Below are 16,910 nucleotides of genomic sequence, written 5' to 3'. Positions count from 1 at the left end.
GGGCCAAATGCAGGAGACTTGTGAGATCTAGCATAAGATCTCACAGAAGAACTGGTGGGAATTCCGGTCTCCTATCAATCTCTCTTCTTCCAGCTGAGTCTCTTTCTAAAATCCCAAATATGCTACAGTGGTATTTAATATGGGAAATAAACAAATCACAGAAACATATTATTTCTGAGGACTCCAGAACATGTAATAATTTTTCCAGATTTTGTTTTCTCATGTAATTTAATATCCATTCATGAAGTTTTGGTGTTACAGAGCCCTGCTATAGATGAGTTTAGACTCCCTAGTATGCCAGCTCCCATTCATTACTTAATGTGGAATAGGGCTTGATTTGTAGGAGAAATATGTCAGAGAAAATGCTTCAGATTTTAAATGTATTTCATGTGTGAATTTTCACAAAAGGACATGAATTAGCATAAAAACTAATTCCATGCGTATTGTGGGAGCACACTTAAATTTCTGGACTCCTCCTAAAAAGTAAATACAGAAAAGAGAAAATTCCAAGTCTTCCGAGAGGTGATGTCATCTGTATTCTGTCATTCATGTCCTCCCTTGCTTTTAGGTCCTTGTGAAGCATCTCAACCACGGTAGAGAAACCAAGGTCTGCCTCTCAAGCCAGAGATGCAAGAAATGTGGGAGCGCAGGGACCCTATTCCAAGTCCAAATGAGGATGTGGGCACGTTTCCCTTAAAGCAGAACTGACCAGTGAAAATCCTCATTGGCAAAACATGTAAATTAAGACCTGATTATTCAGCATTAAGACTTGATTATTCAGACCACGAAAGGATTCACCCAGGATTCTTTGGATAGAAAAGAAGACCACATTGCAAATATTTTATTTCAGGGAGAAATCTATCATATAAATTAAGTTTTGAAAGCCAGTTTCGAATTAGAAAAAGAAAGGAAATTGGCTTATAAGATAACAGTTTAACGTAGTAGGTAATGTCACAATGATATCAGTCTTGGACATATGCACCAATGATATAAAGCAAACATTAATGGAGAATTCTCTGGGGATGCTTTGACTAATACAGTCCTCATGCCAAGATGCTTACAGTCAGTCTGCTAGGGAAATGGACAGTTAACAAAGCAGTGCAAAATGAAGTGAGAGGCATATAGAGCTAAAAGTAGAGTCCACCAGCAGAGCAATGATCCCGGAACTACTTGGTCAGTAAATGAGAATCATTCAATAAAAATATTTTTCCTTCTTTTTTTTAACCTTATGTAGTTTAAATATCAGGATCGTTGATACCAAATTGCAAATTGCCTCCATAGACCTAGAAACAAAATAAGTAAGTACCTTTGGGACAGTTAGCAGCAGAACTTTTGTGAGATTTAATGAGACATTCTTAGAAATAGCTTAATGAGATAATGAATTCAGTCGTGCCAATTCTTTTTTTTTTTTAATTTTTTTTTTTAACATTTATTTATTTTTGAGACAGAGAGAGGCAGAGCATGAACAGGGGAGGGGCAGAGAGAGAGGGAGACACAGAATCTGAAACAGGCTCCAGGCTCCGAGCTGTCAGCGCAGAGCCCGACGCGGGGCTCGAACTCACGGACTGTGAGATCATGACCTGAGCCGAAGTCGGACGCTTAACGGACCGAGCCACCCAGGCGCCCCTCAGTCATGCCAATTCAACTCTAATGTCTTTTAGAAAAAAATTATATATATGGCCAAAGTATGGGAAACGTTTATATTTTCCTTCAGAAGGAAAATTGGACATATTTTTAGACTTGAGAGAAAGGTACCGGTTTGGACCAGTATTTCTAGAAATTATCCAGCACATGCTGATTTGAAGACTTTACATGATCATTCGGTGATAATAGTACACAAATAAACCAGGACTTAGGATCTATCCTTTGTTTTATGTTTTTTAATAGTTTTTTTTTTTAATTATTATTAACAGACTGGCATTATTTATCACAGAAGGTAGAACCTAGTTCTCAAAAAATACATTTATCAAAAAAAGAAAGTTTCAAAACAACTTTCTTAAAAGATTATTATTCATTTATCTTACATTTTTATACTGTGCAAATTCCTACATCCTCCCTATTAATCTCTAGGACTATTGTTAGTTTTCCTTGCTTGTGAGAACATCTTTCATTATAGTATAAAATAATACTCCATTTCAGTTGTTTTTCTATCATTGTGTTTAGATCACCATAACCCCGAACGTTGCTTGTTTTCTTTTTCAACTTTCTGGTCGGATGTAAAGGAGGATGCTAAATTCTGTCTCTTCGAAGTTGGATGAAGGACAAAAAGAAAAAAATGCTGAGAAATTTGTCAAAATTCAAATGAGCTATTTTGAAATTATGTTATCTTTCTGCCACGATCCTTTATTGAAGGACCTATACCCATAACCAGCATGTGAGCCTGTGAAAGCATAAGGTTCGCAGCAGGGGAAAAGCTAACATGAATGTAAATTCTTCTGTCGCAGACCCAGCTATAGCATACCAACGGTATTTCCAATTATTGACATTTTGTAATTTTGAAACAAATGTAACTAAATTTATAAATATGTTCAAATAATTTAGAAAATTTATAAATATTTTAAATAAGTTAAAAATAATGTTTAAAATACTCTAAATAAAATAGATGGAAAATACTTTATTAACTTTAAAGTGCTACAGATGTAAAACGTCAAGTGGGGGGTGGTGCCTGGGTGGTTCAGTCGGTTAAACGTCCGACTTCAGCCTAGGTCATGATCTCACTGTTCCTGTGTTCGAGCCCCGCATCGGGCTCTGTGCTGACAGCTCAGAGCCTAGACCCTGTTTCATATTCTGTGTCTCCCTCTCTCTCTCTCTCTCTCTCTCTCTCTGCCCCTCCCCCACTGACTCTCTCTCTCTCTCTCTCTCTCTCTCTCTCTCTCTCTCAAAAATAAACATTAAAAAAAATGGGGCGCCTGGGTGGTGCAGTTGGTCAAGTGTCTGACTTCTGCTCAAGTCGTGATCTCCCAGTGGGAGTGTGGGCTCGAGCCCCGAGTCGGACTCTGTGCTGACAGCTCGGAGCCTGGAGCCTGCTTTGGATTCTGTGTCTTCCTCTCTCTCTGCCCCTCCTCTGCTCACACTCTGTGTCTCTCTCGCAAAAATAAATAAACATTAAAAGACAAATTTTTTTAAATGTCAAGTGGACAACAACTTGCTTGCCAGTTTAAATGCCACAGAGGAGGCAGAGCTCCTAAAAGTGTAACATTTGTCTGTTTGTACATCTCATTAATAAATAAGCAAATATTTTTTATTCTCCCATCTCACTTTGAAATAGATGTGGTATCCAATGCTCCCACTGTGTATCTGTTTCGCTACTAATTCCTCGCTGTTTTTAATTTGGGACAGAGACTTGGGGGATAGGGAGGGGGAATGGGTGTTTAATGCAAAGTCATGGCTCAAAATATAAACACTAAAATCATCCCAGACCTATTTAAACAGCAAATGTAAGGCAATGTTTTTTGTTTATTTTTGATTTTGTTTGTTTTCACTTTTTTATTTGAGTATAGTTGACACACCATGTTTCATTAGATTCAGGTAGACAACATAGTGATTCAACTTCTCTATGCATTACGCCATGCCCTGCGTAAGGGTAGCTACCCTCTGTCATCATAGAGTGCTGGCACAGTATCACTGACTATATTTCCTATCCTGTGCTCTTTATTCCCATGACTTAGTCATTCCATAACCGGCAGCCTATATCTCCCACTCCCCTTCACCCATTTTGCCCATCTCCCACTCCTTTCCTTCTGGCAAGTAAGTAACCTTCTTCTAAAAGCATTTAGAGGGGCGCCTGGGTGGCGCAGTCGGTTAAGCGTCCGACTTCAGCCAGGTCACGATCTCGCGGTCCGTGAGTTCGAGCCCCGCATCGGGCTCTGGGCTGATGGCTCAGAGCCTGGAGCCTGTTTCCGATTCTGTGTCTCCTTCTCTCTCTGCCCCTCCCCCGTTCATGCTCTGTCTCTCTCTGTCCCAAAAATAAATAAACGTTGAAAAAAAAAAAAAATAAATAAAAGCATTTAGAGATACCGGGGCACCCGAGTGGCCCAGTCGGTTAAGCGTCCGACTTCAGCTCAGGTCATGATCTCACGGTCCGTGAGTTCGAGCCCCATGTTGGACTCTGCTGACAGCTCAGAACCTGGAGCCTGTTTCGGATTTTGTGTCTCCCACCCCCTCTACCCCTCCCCCATTCACACTCTGTCTGTCTTTGTCTCTCTCTCTCTCTCAAGAATAAACATTAAAAAAATTAGAAAAATTAAAAAAAAAAAGCATCTGGAGATACCAAAGTGGACATGCACACGTGTACAGGCTAAGTTTAACAGCCAAGTTTAGTGGCAAAAATATTGGGTATGAGTCACTATGGTAACTATTAACTGAGTTTAGTACATTTAACCTTTTAATCATAGTGTTATGTGGTTTTCTTCAGAACCATCCTTATTTATTTTTGTCCAATTAGAACATAAAACAGGGCTGGAGGGGTCCGCATCTGTTTACTTTCTTAGCGTGGATGTATGTAAACACGCATATCTATATTTTTTTCCAGAGGCTTCTATATACACATTGTATAAAAGTTGCAGTTAACGTAAATAAACTCCAGAAGAGAAATTCCAACATAACCATTTTTCCCGTGCTCATTGTGTATGCATTTGTATGTTGGTCTGTCTTTTTTTGACTCTGTGTTTCTCCCTTATTCAATATTTATAAGGACCTCTAGGGCAGATGCCTTAAAACAACTGGATCATCACCAGGAGTTAGGTTGAATGAATTGCCTGTGTCCATGTTCTGTGTCTGAGTGACCCAGGACCAGAAGAAAAAAAAAAAGAAAAGAAAAGAAAAGTTATCAGACTTATCAGACTTTGAAGCCACATTCAGGTTAAAGGGCACCGGCCATCCTGGCACATATTCTGCCTAAAGGACAAGGCTTTCATTTGATAAAGATCATTAGTCACTGAGATATATATTTTAGAGAGTTCCCAGTAGCGAATATTCTGTTGGCAGTCACTGGGGTGTACCAGATGGTTCATTAGCATAGGCTAGACAAGTCAAAGGCTTTCAGAATCATTTAGAAAATGTCAAACAGAAACAAGAACCCTGTCACTTTTTATTAGAATTAACTACATCATACCCTGGACACAGATTTCACCTTGGGTCAGAAAAATTAATACAGAATTATATGAATTGTGTAATATACTGGGTTAAGATAGGTCTTTCTCCAGGGACTCATTTGCTGGCAATATATTATGATCCCTCTACTTTAGGAATCCTCAAACCTTTCCTTTTGTAAGATATGAAAAGAGTTGACCTTGCTCAAAATCCATTGGTGTCTAATTGATTTGAGGTATATGCAGAATTTCAACAAGACATTCTTCTAAAGCTCTTTTGTGATCATTTTCCCAGGAAGCTTGGTGAGTGGGGCTTACTGAATATTCAGCAGCATATAAAGTATGCTTTATGTCAGGAGGAAAATACATCCATTAATTGAACACACCGCTGTAGTAAATAGGAATTAAAAAGCCATTAAAATATTGTGCTTTTTTTTTTTTTTTTTTTTTTTTTTTAAATCCAGACGTCAAAAACCTTGAGAACTTCCAGCTGGTAGAAGGTGTCCAGGAACAAGTCAATGCCGCCCTGCTGGACTATACAATGTGCAACTACCCGCAGCAAACAGAGAAATTTGGGCAGCTACTTCTTCGACTACCCGAAATCCGGGCCATCAGTATGCAGGCTGAAGAATACCTCTACTATAAGCACCTGAATGGGGATGTCCCCTATAATAACCTCCTCATTGAAATGTTGCATGCAAAAAGAGCTTAGGTTACAACCCTGAGAAGCTCTGCTCTCAAAACAAAAAGAGATTGGTGGGGGGAAAAGAAGAACAGAAGTAAAAAAAAAAAAAAAAAAAAAAAAAATACTCTGAACTGCTCCAAGCAACACTAATTAAAAACTTGGTTTAAAGATATTGAATTTAAAAAGGCATAATAATCAAATACTTAATAGCAAATAAATGATGTATCAGGGTATTTGTATTGCAAACTGTGAATCAAAGGCTTCACATCCCCAAAGGATTCCATGTAAAAGACATTATAATGGAGTGAATTGAACTCACGGATGGATACCAACACCATATCAGAATAAAAATGGACAGAACAATTCTTGTATATTTAAACTGATCTCCGCTGTGAAGAAATTGAGGAACTGATCTGTGTTGTTAATTAGGCTTATACAGCAGGGGATTTGAGCTTACAGAATTCCTTCATGCTAAAGCTGAACTAAAACAACTCAAAAACCCATCAGCTACACCTGTAATAGCCCTTCCCTCTTCCTTCAAGGACCCAGCACCTTCTATCCTGTGATCACGGAATCTGTCCTTACGGACTTGTGCTCAGCCACACCCACTCATAGCTCCACCAAATCATGAAAAGCATAATTTTGAATGTCTGTGTCATAGACCTGCAAACAGCTAATAAGAACAGTCTATTAATATGTTAGCTTGCCATTTTAAATATGTTCGGGTTTGTTTTGTCATGTGTTCATAATGTTAAAAAAAAAAAAAAGAAGAAGCAGGCAGTATCCCTCTTCTGATCTTATATAAGCATTAATATTAAGGGAAAGGACTACAAACTTTTAAAGCAAATGCTCCATAGCTAAAGCAAGCTAGCCCTTATTTCTGCTACTGTTACTGAACCGTGGCTTTGGCGTTGTTGGATTTCGTAACAATTTCTCACCAAAAGGCTTCTTAGGGTACATCCGTCTTTTTAACCATCAAAGTTTGTAGTTCATTTAAAAATAAAACCTGAAGCGTATTTTGCTGGGATGTCAAATAGTCACAGTGCTAAGTAGTTTAAAATAAAACCGAAGCATGTTAAGCTATGCAAAAAGAAAGAAAAGGGTTGGCTAATAAATGGCCTCAAGTCTCATGCTTGTTGCAATTGAACATCCCCTAAACATAGAATGGAAACAGTGATTTTTACATGTGGATGGAAAAGATGATAAAGTAATTCAAAATCTTCCCCGAAAGGGAAAGGAAGAGGGTGATGCTGACCTTTCAAAGTCATAGACCAAAGTCTGCTCTAGAACAAATATTGAAGTACAAAGAATTGCAAAACAGTATCTCCCAACGACAATAGCAGTATTATTAACGTGTGATGCCACAGGTATGGAAGTCTTGCCTTATTTCACAATTCCGAGAGGTAGCTGTGCAGACGTGGATCAACATTTGTTTAAAATAAAGTATTAATACTTTAAAGTCAAATAAAAGATAGTGTTTACATTCTTTAGGTCCTGTGGGGGGAGGGGAGGGAACTATGATATCACAAACTAGCTAAAGCAGTAATTTCCTTAATGTTATTTTTCTGATTGGTAATTACTTTTCACAGTACCTAATTATTGTATGTCGTGAGACACTAAAATCAAAAACGGGAATCTCATTTAGACTTTAATTTTTTTGAGATTATCAGCGGCACAATCACTTGTAGAAACTGTAAAAAATAAATATCTCCTAGTCCCTTAATTTTTTCATAAATGTTTCAGGCTTTTGAATAGTTTATTTATATTGTATATCATAGTTTCAACTGTAGACAATTATGATGCTAATTTATTGTTCCTTGGTTTCACCTTTGTATAAGATATAGCCAAGACTGAAGAAACCAAATATATGTGTTTACTGTAGCATGTCTTCAAGTTAGTGGAACATAGTTCAGGGACAGAAAAGGGTCTTAATGAATTAAAATCATTCACTTGATTAAATGTCTGTAAATCTTCATAATTCTTCCTGTAGTTTATTTAATATCTATTGTAAATTATGTGACTTGTAGTTTCCTCTGATTTCAAGTAAATTTAACAGGGGTGGAGTCTTACCTGGTTTCCTTTACAAGCATTGTAAGTTGTATACCAAAGATATTAGTTACTACTTCTGTGTGTACAAAAAGGGTTATTTTATTATTTTTCTTAATCTCCTCTAATATTCGTCCACATGAAGGGTACACATTCACTAAGCAGAGTGTCCACAGCTCCTCATGCAAAATCTCAGTCACCTGTAATCATGGCTCAAAGGGCAATGAAAAATAGCCGACCAGAGTCAATATGCAAAGCATGGAATGGATTAACAGCATCATTATTCTCTCCAGTTAAAAACCGGGTTGGTTAGAAGACATGCGGAGAGGAATGGGTGTTGTTAACCGTTACTGAAATGGTTCCATCATGTATGTGCATCTTGGGTGGTGGCAGTTAGGAGATTTGTGGGATAGTTATTTGGAGGGTCTTTAACATTGCAAAAAACAAAACAAAACAAAACAAAAACCCACCCAAATATATTAATTCTGAAAGTCCATGTTTTCTTATTTTAAATAATGGAGTACTCCCCACTGAATATTAAACCTAAAAAAATGTCAAATATTGGTATGTTGTTAACCTAGTAAATTACATCCTAAGTACACTTAGAAAGACGGACAACACGGACAGTTACATCCACACTTCTGGTATCATGAAGAACAGAAGTTGATAAACAAGAATGCGCCCCAGTCAACGTCTGTGGCCCATCCAAAGTTGGCAAATGAAATTTCTCTAGTGTTCATTAGTGACCACTTTGTAACCAGACATTTCCTTAGCAACTGCCTTATCAATTACAAGATTTATCAGTAAAAGCAGACTCAAATATAAATGTTTTTGGCTTAGCCTGGTTTATTATAGTTGGTCTATGTGTGTAAACAGACAATCTGTAATGTCTGAATATTTGTATTACAGATCTTCTGCAGCTACCTTGGACCTGAATCCATGCAATGTTTAGAGTGTGAAGTCAGTTACTTGTTGACGTTTTCTTACTGTATCAGTGAAATACATATTGTCATGTCAGTTCTTGCCAGGAATTTCTCAACAAAATGGAATTTTTTTTCAGTATTTCAATAAATATTGATATGCCCAGCCTGATAATTTTTAAAAGTTTTTATGCTGTCCTCTTTCTATTACATACTAAAGTGTCCAGTAATTTAGATACTTGAGTAGGAATGGAGTCAAAAGAATTCCACATGAATAGATCCTTTTCCCTCTGTAGATGTTATCTGGAGAAGTCTTGTCCTTGGTTGGATACTTGAAGCATTAAAGTCAATCTGTTCATCACATCTCTACACATGAAATAAAGCATTTCATATTATTCACTGTCATAACTGATGGGCAGAAAAATCTCATAGTGTCTATATTTTTTGTCTACCCTGTGCTGTAAGAACTTTACCAAGTGCCTTGTTAATTCAAGTGATCTTCAGAACAGCTCCATTTGGTATTATTATGTACCTCTTAAAGCTTCTTGCACAGACTGAGAAACTAGCCAGTGAAGGAGCAGAGATTTGAACCCAAGCAGTTTGGCTCCAGGATTCATGTTCTTAAATGCTACACCACACTGTCTCTAAACCAGGGTGACACTTAGGATTTGTCTCAAAAGGAAAAGATATGAAATAAAATCAAATCACTGCCGAGGATACAAATATCAATAACTTGGAAATCTAAAAGCCTTTAACACTTTCTGGAGTTTAACCCTGAAAAGTAACATGTCTATCTCCTAGAAAGTAGCCCCCTTCAGGACCATGGAGCCTTTGGAGATGTTTACAAAATCCATTTTGGTAATTAATAATTACCCCTGCTACAAAGTAATGCAAGGGCCACAAAGCCATACGCTTATGAAACATTGTGACCCAGGGAAAGCCACCTCCTTTTGCCCTGCCTTTGCCTTCCCTACCCCTGTCGAGATTGGCACAAGTCACCATCCCTTCGCCAAGCAGACACTGATTTTTCTTAGGTTCCTGCTAAAAGCTACCAAGGACTCAGATTCTACACCATATGTAGGGCCAGGTAGATTACAGAACTAAGATTTTTAAGCACCTAGATAGTGGCCTATAAAACACCTCCCTGGTCAACCTCTTACCAGGAAGAACTTAATAAAAAAAAATTATCCTTGCTGACATCCCATGGAATTTGAAAATGTATATTCATATTTAACTGAATTATAATTTGCATACCGAAGAGTGTACAGCTTGATACATTCTTACATATGTATACACCCAGGTAATCATCACATAGGTACAGCAAAGTATAGAACATAAACTTTTAAAATAATGTGTTTATAAGTGGTTATGCACATTTGTTTTTTAATTTGGCAGAGAGGGAGTTTCTACAAAGCCCAACCCGGCAGCCGGCAGAGGTCATTCTGATGAGAGCAGAGGCCTCACTCCCCGCAGAATAACACTCACGAAGTTGCTAAATCCATCAGCATGAGGGAGCCCCAAGAAAAAAGTGGCTCACGTTGACGTGCATGTGATTGTTATATTTGATATTCACGATAACTTTGAAGAGGTTTGTACCTTTAACTAAGTTTGACGTTCAGTTTGAAACCATCTCTGATGTATATTTTTTATGAGAAACATGTGGAGAGTTTGCTCAACAAAACACAGGTCAAAATGCTACAATACTTAGTGATCTTGACATTTCCCTGGAATAATGAAGACCAATTTTCCTTAACACTGAACAGGAAATGTATAGTTTAGTCACTCAAAATATATATTCTTGAAATACTTTAACTGTTTCACATAGGCATTTGTTTTATTTTAAGTTGGGAATTAATAATTCAGTGACTGATATCAGGCAGTAATTGTGACTTGTTTGCAGAAAAACTTAAGAACCAATCTATGAAACGTTGCATATTTAATTGTTGGGAAAGGGGCAAAAGGAGGTGTAATTAGACTGATCACCGAGTGTCCCAATATGAATTTGACACTAAACACCTAAGAAACCAAGAAACCAGTAGACTTGAGCATGTTGGACCCTCCACACCACACCTGAGCTCTGGCCAGTGTCTTCCACACCCCAGGTTGCCCCAGGAGGCATTATGGATCCCAGACCAGATTCCCTGGGCCCCTAGATCTGAAACTGTTCTCAGGACCATGTCAATATCAGGACCATCTCATCAACAGATGAGACTGGAGTTGCCCTCCCATGGAGACAATATGTTGATACCTGATTTGCATCTAACTCTTGAACTTTATGAACCACAGACCACAGCCCTCTTGTTTCACTTGATCCAACAGCAGCCCCCTGTCCTTGGCTGGCTCTGTCAACCCCACCTCTAAGGAGGAAGCCCAGCCCAGTGACCTCTGACAGGGCCCTGGCCTCCAGCACTTTTAGTGACAAGAATTGAAGCCCTTCCAGATTCCCCTTGACCTAGGGCCACGCCTGCTTCAGGCTCCTTGCCAGCTTTTCTTCATGCACCTCTCCTGCCTTCCACATTGCCCCTGTATCCAGGTCCTACCAGTTACTTTCCGTAACTGTCTCAAATCAACCCTTTCCTCTTCCCTGCGGCTGTAGATCAGGCCCTTGGCGTTTCTTGCCTAAAATTACACAATAGCCTCTGGGCTGGTCTCTTGCCATCAATCTCAACCCGCTCCAAACCTCCCTTCCTACAGGTGCCAGTGCCACTTCCTACCCCAGAGCTAACCATGTCACTCCTTCACTTCCAGCCCTCTGGTACCTAATATCTGCAAGAAAAAGTTTCAGCCCACACCTTCCCCTAGGATGGCACCTCAGACCTGTTAGCGCGCAGCATCTGCGGGCCTTCCCAGACTCCACTCCCGACACATACCAACACACTGAGCTACTCGCCACCCTGAGCATCACCTGCTCTTTCCTGCCTCTGCACTTCCAGGCATGTTCCCCAATGGCCTAGCAAACTCAGACAAGACTTGGACAAATCTTCCTAGCTGCCGCATCCCATACACGCCTCCCCATCAAAGATCCCATTTCTAGGCCCTAGACCTCTGATGTGAATCACAGTCTAGTCTCATTGTGTTTCTCTCACAAGGCTGCCCCTCTAAACTGTAAGCATGGGGCAAGGGCAGTGCTTGGAACAGCTCTAAGCCACTGGCCCAGTGCTGGGCATAGAGCAAACACCACACGTGATCTTCACAGAATAATTAAGGACGTTGCGCCCCATTTGTCTCCTTGAAGTGGGACATTTTAGGGGGGCCAAAACCAAGATAATCTAGTGCTCATCCAACAAGCTCATCCAAGTCCAAACGTAGTATCACAAATGAATTTCATGTTTCCTTCAGGGATGGTGCATACATGTGACTGCATCTCAGCTCCCATCTTGAGATTTGAGCTCCCATCTTTTGTTAATCCAAAGACCGAGGCGGTGAGAACGGCATTGTATTTCACGGATACGAGGCTCTCAGCATCTCTGTGCACCATCTGAAGAAAGAACTGCAAAAGGGAGAGGAAATGTGCTTTGCAGCATCAGGGGGTAAAAAAATGGTAGTAAAATAGGTAGATATCATGGACAGGGAGAGTTTGGCATAATATGAAAAAAAAAAAAAAATAGAATCAAAGCTTTCCAAAAATGAAACCAATGCTATTAGAGGCTGGTGATTTTCCAAAAACTATTCCACCTAAAGCTGAAGGTTGGGCATGTGATTCCCCCCGCAGAGGGCTGGGTCACCTTTAATGACCTTCCAGGAGTGACAGTCCAAGATCCCAGCATGGCCATCCAAACAGACTGGTCCAAAACTTCAGGAAGGATCTTTTCCCTCACTTTTTCCCTCCAGGAAAAATTTGCTTGTGTCTTTGAAGTCTACTAGCATGATGAGACACTGACAGGCAAGATCCAGCCAACTCCAGAGACTTAAATGTATAAGAGATGAATTTACAAAGCTCATTTCAGTGTTTATGTAGGACGCAAGAGAGAAATCACATTCTGCCAAACATGTTAGACCAGAGCATCCTTACATCAGGCAGTAGTTAATGTTCTGAGAAAGAAAGGGTCTACTTTTTGAAAAATTCTATCCACACATCCACAACTGCTTCTCCAACATCTGGCCTGTATTGGGAGGTGGCTCATGGTGGTGGAGAAGCTGGTTGCCCTACATATACCTCCTCTGTGAGGGGCAAGATGCTCTGGGGCTAGAGGAGTTATCCTCATCTGGTTGCTGGTCCTTGTCCCATCCTGTACTTACAGCCTTCCCTACCATCTGACAAAAGAGAGCAAATTAAAGAGGTTTCACTAGAGAAACCCAGGATATCCATAAAAAATGTCTTAACTGAAAGAAAAACAATGTGTTTATTAATCCAGTCTTTCTCACCTGGAAAATATTAATTGAGCCTCTACTATGTTCTAGGTAATGATCTAGTTAAGGAAATGCATATGTAGAAGGCATACTGGAAATAATTCATGAAAACAGCAGCATCTATTTATGTGCTATACAGTATGACAGACTTGACCGTTGTCTCCCCCAAATCCACCCTCCCCTTTTTCCCTGGACACAGGGCTACCAGTTAAAGACTACATTTTCCACCCTTTTTTACAGGTAGGTGTGACCATGTGAGCAAGATGGGTCCATGACAATGGAATGTGAACAGAAATGATAAGAACAACTTCTCAGTTTTCTCCAACTTTAGAGACAGTCCACCTTAACCTGGGCTTTGGCTCCTATCCCCTTCCCTGGTTGAACCCCAGGTGTGGCAGTAATCCAGATGACTGGGGGACTGAGGAGCAAAAAGATGGAGGTACCTGGGTCCCTCAGTGACCTGGTGAATAGTGTCCACTGGCCTGACTTAGGCAAGAGAGAAGCAAACTGTTCTTATTTAAGCCACTGTATTTAGGGCTCTCTTTGTTTCAAAAGCTTGTCATTTACCCTAATATACAAAAATGATTTCATTCAATCCTCAAGAAAACCCTATGTATGACTAAAGAAACTGAAGCTTATAGAAGTTAAATGACTTGCCCAAAGTCCTAAAGCTAGTAAGTGTTAGAGCAAGGGTTCAAACACTTCTGTTTGATTCCAAACCCCATACTTTTAACCACTTGGCTATAGCACCTTCCTGAAAGCACAAATCAAGGCACCCTGCAAGACCAACATTTATTTCATTAAATGAACATTTTCTCTAGAATTCAAAACGCATAATGGTGACAACACATTTTTTAAAGTTATGGCACCAAAACACAATTTTTTTCTTTGCCTCAACAAGAGCCTGAATGAGCTCACTTATAACTGCTGACATCTATAATAGGTATCAGTTGGGTAAGCGTCTGACTTACCCTGGGTGGCTGGTTGGTTAAGCATCCGACTTCAGTGCAGGTCATGATCTCATGGTTCATGGGTTCAAGCCCCACTTTGGGCTCTGTGCTGACAGTTCAGAGCTTGGAGCTTGCTTCAGATTCTGTGTCTCCCTCTCTCTCTGCCCTCCCCCACTCACACTCTGTCTCTCCCTCCCTCTCTCTCAAAAATAAACATTAAAAAAAAATAGCTGTCAATTGCTCAATGCCACGGGAACATCCTCAACGCAAAAATTCTTTGAGTCTCACATAAATGAGAATTTGGGGTGAACATTTATTTCTGCCCCGTCTTAACAGAAAGCAGCATCCTAACCACTACCCTTCACCCAAATATTCGTGCTGACCATGTTGTAACTTTAAGAGCTACCCTAATTCTCTCACACCCCGGTTCGACTAGTAGTTTCCCTATTTATTTTATCACAAAAGTATTTGAAAAACATCCTATATGCATTAATTGTGGAGGACTGTGTGAATCCAAAGCAATTGTGTTTACGAAGAGAAAACATTTTGTGCTTGTCATTTCCACTCATACTCCACTGCCATGGGCCCAGTTATGAAAGTATTCACCATTTAAAAAAAAAAAAAATCTTATCCCAAGGATTTTCCCCCAGAAACAAATTAGGACTGGCCAAAGCTCCCTGCTACAGAGGTGGAATGAGCTTCTATAAATAAGTGTGGAAACACGTGTTACATTGCCCCTGAGTGTTGCCGTAACAGGTTTTATTTCCCCTCTGCCCCTGCCTTGTGGCCTTGTGTTATTTGAGTGTCAAACGTTCCTATGACCATTGTGTGGCCTGGATTGCAGCCAAGCTCCCTTGGCAATGCCCGGCCAGGGCTCGCTCATCCTCCCACCTCCCTTAAAGGAGCCTGAAAGTGGGGTGACCGCCTGGGGGAGAAAGAGGAGTCCTCACGTCTCTTGACATGGGCTGCCAGACACACATGCCAGACTATTCCACCCACCCGGCACCCAGTGTTGTTCACGAAAACAGGGACAAGGAGGACGAACAAAGATCTCATCCTTAAAAGTGCTGAGCCCCTATTTAGTTAAATCATCTCCTTTTAGTCACACAACAACTCTACAACACGGATGTTATTGTAGTTGTGTTGTGGGTTAAATACTGCGCATCTCCTGAGGTCACACAGCTGGTAAGTGGTGAGGCCATGACTCAAACCCAGCTCCAGCTGAACACAAAGCCCCGGCCTTTCACCGTGGAGCCACGAATTTCATTTTGGATTCCTACAGAATCTATGAAAAACACGTGGAAGAGAAGGATGTCAATCTCCACATCTGTATCTTCATTCCTTCACCACGCTGCCTGACCCCTTGAGACAAATCTCCCTTTTCTCAACTGCAGTTGAAGTACATATATACAGAAAAGGCAGGAAACACACCGTTGCCACATGATTACTTCACATCTTTAAAAATAATCCCTTTATTGGAGCACCTGGGTGGCTCAGTTGGTTGAGCATCCAACTTCGGCTCAGGTCACGATCTCGGAGTTTGTGGGTTTGAGCCCCATATGGGGCTGTGTGCTGACAGCTGAGAGCCTGGAGACTGCTTTGGATTCTGTATCTCCTTCTCTCTCTGCCCCTCCCCTGCTCATGCTGTCTCTCTCAAAAATAAATAAACATATCATTATTCACTCTAACACTAGCTGTAAACTGTTGCATAGTAGTACATCCTATGGATTCATTTAAATAATTTGCTATTTATGAATATTAATTTTTTTCTGTTATATAAATAACATATGACAACAATCTTTATTGCTTAGTCTTTGTGCATGTCCTAATTATTTCCTTAGAAGTTAAATTGCTGGTTCAAAAGTACTTCCCTCTTTAAGACTTAGGGTACAAATTGTCATCTTGCTCTCCAAAATGTTTGGATCTATACTCCTACCAGCATTGTTAAGAAAAACTACTACTCTAAGCCCCACCTTACCTTTTTTTCAATATTTAAAATTTGAAGATGAAATATGACATCTATTTATAAGTTGATTCCTAAATGTTATTAAGTGCAAAACGCAGATTGTGAAATAATGGGTGTAGCATGACCCCAGGTAACATTTTGTAGGGAGATATATTTAGAAGAAAGACTGGAAAGATTAAAAAGAAAGAGATGCCAAAATATTAATAGTAGTTATCTTTAGATAGTGAGATTTACATAATTTTTTTTCTTGGTAGCTTTTTATTTTCTATAACTCCTGTAATGAATATTTATTGTATTTGTAAAAAAAGAAAAAAAAATGCTCTAAGTCTTTGAATAAATAAAGAAAATAGTGAAACCAGAAAATAAATAAATAAATAAATAAACTTTAAAAAATGTTTTTAAATAATCACTTTGGCATAACTAAGCACAAAATAAAAGTGGCTTAGTGATTTCTGCTTCTTATCCTTGTTTTCTCTTCATTTACTCTCGCTTCATTCCATTTTCATGTAAAAAGAAGTCAAAGGAGGACCTGATTTATTTTCCACACTGAAATGCAGGCACCTTACCCAGCCATATTGGTGTCTGAAACGTTCCTAGTCGAAGAGAATTTTATGGAAGGTGCAATATTTAAATGCGGATACCGCTTACAAAGGTGTAAAAGGCTGAGCAACAGGAGACTACTGACAGATGAGAACTGGGAACTAGTCAGCCAAGGGAGATTCCCAGGGCTGATCAGCGAGAAGACAAGGGCCTAGAAGGGACAAACAGATGAGCTCAAAACACGGAGGGATTTGGAAACAAAGAGAGAGAAAGAGAGAGAGAGAGAGAGAGAGAGAGAGAGAGAGAGAGAGAGAGAACAGGAAGTGTGATTAGGCTATCACACTGAAAAAAGAAAAATCATGT

At 39.7% G+C, this 16,910-nt stretch overlaps 1 protein-coding gene across 3 annotated transcripts in view; it reads left to right on the top strand.

The window, feature by feature from the left end:
• Positions 1-8,907, top strand: part of NR5A2 (nuclear receptor subfamily 5 group A member 2) — a 138,531-nt gene extending 129,624 nt beyond the window's left edge. For all 3 annotated transcript variants that reach the window (XM_086694372.1, XM_086694373.1, XM_086694374.1), the window contains one exon: positions 5,555-8,907. In XM_086694372.1, the coding sequence (XP_086550498.1) occupies positions 5,555-5,802 (248 nt within the window). In that variant the 3' untranslated portion in view covers positions 5,803-8,907. The remainder of the gene's footprint in view (positions 1-5,554) is intronic.
• The last annotated feature ends 8,003 nt before the right edge of the window (positions 8,908-16,910 follow it).

Source organism: Puma concolor, chromosome E4 (assembly GCF_028749965.1).
Source record: "Puma concolor isolate L17-30 chromosome E4, mPumCon1.1.hap2, whole genome shotgun sequence".
Taxonomy (NCBI): Eukaryota; Metazoa; Chordata; class Mammalia; order Carnivora; family Felidae; genus Puma; species Puma concolor.
Note: the sequence above shows the minus strand (reverse complement) of the source record. Positions and strands in the feature narration are given on the sequence as shown.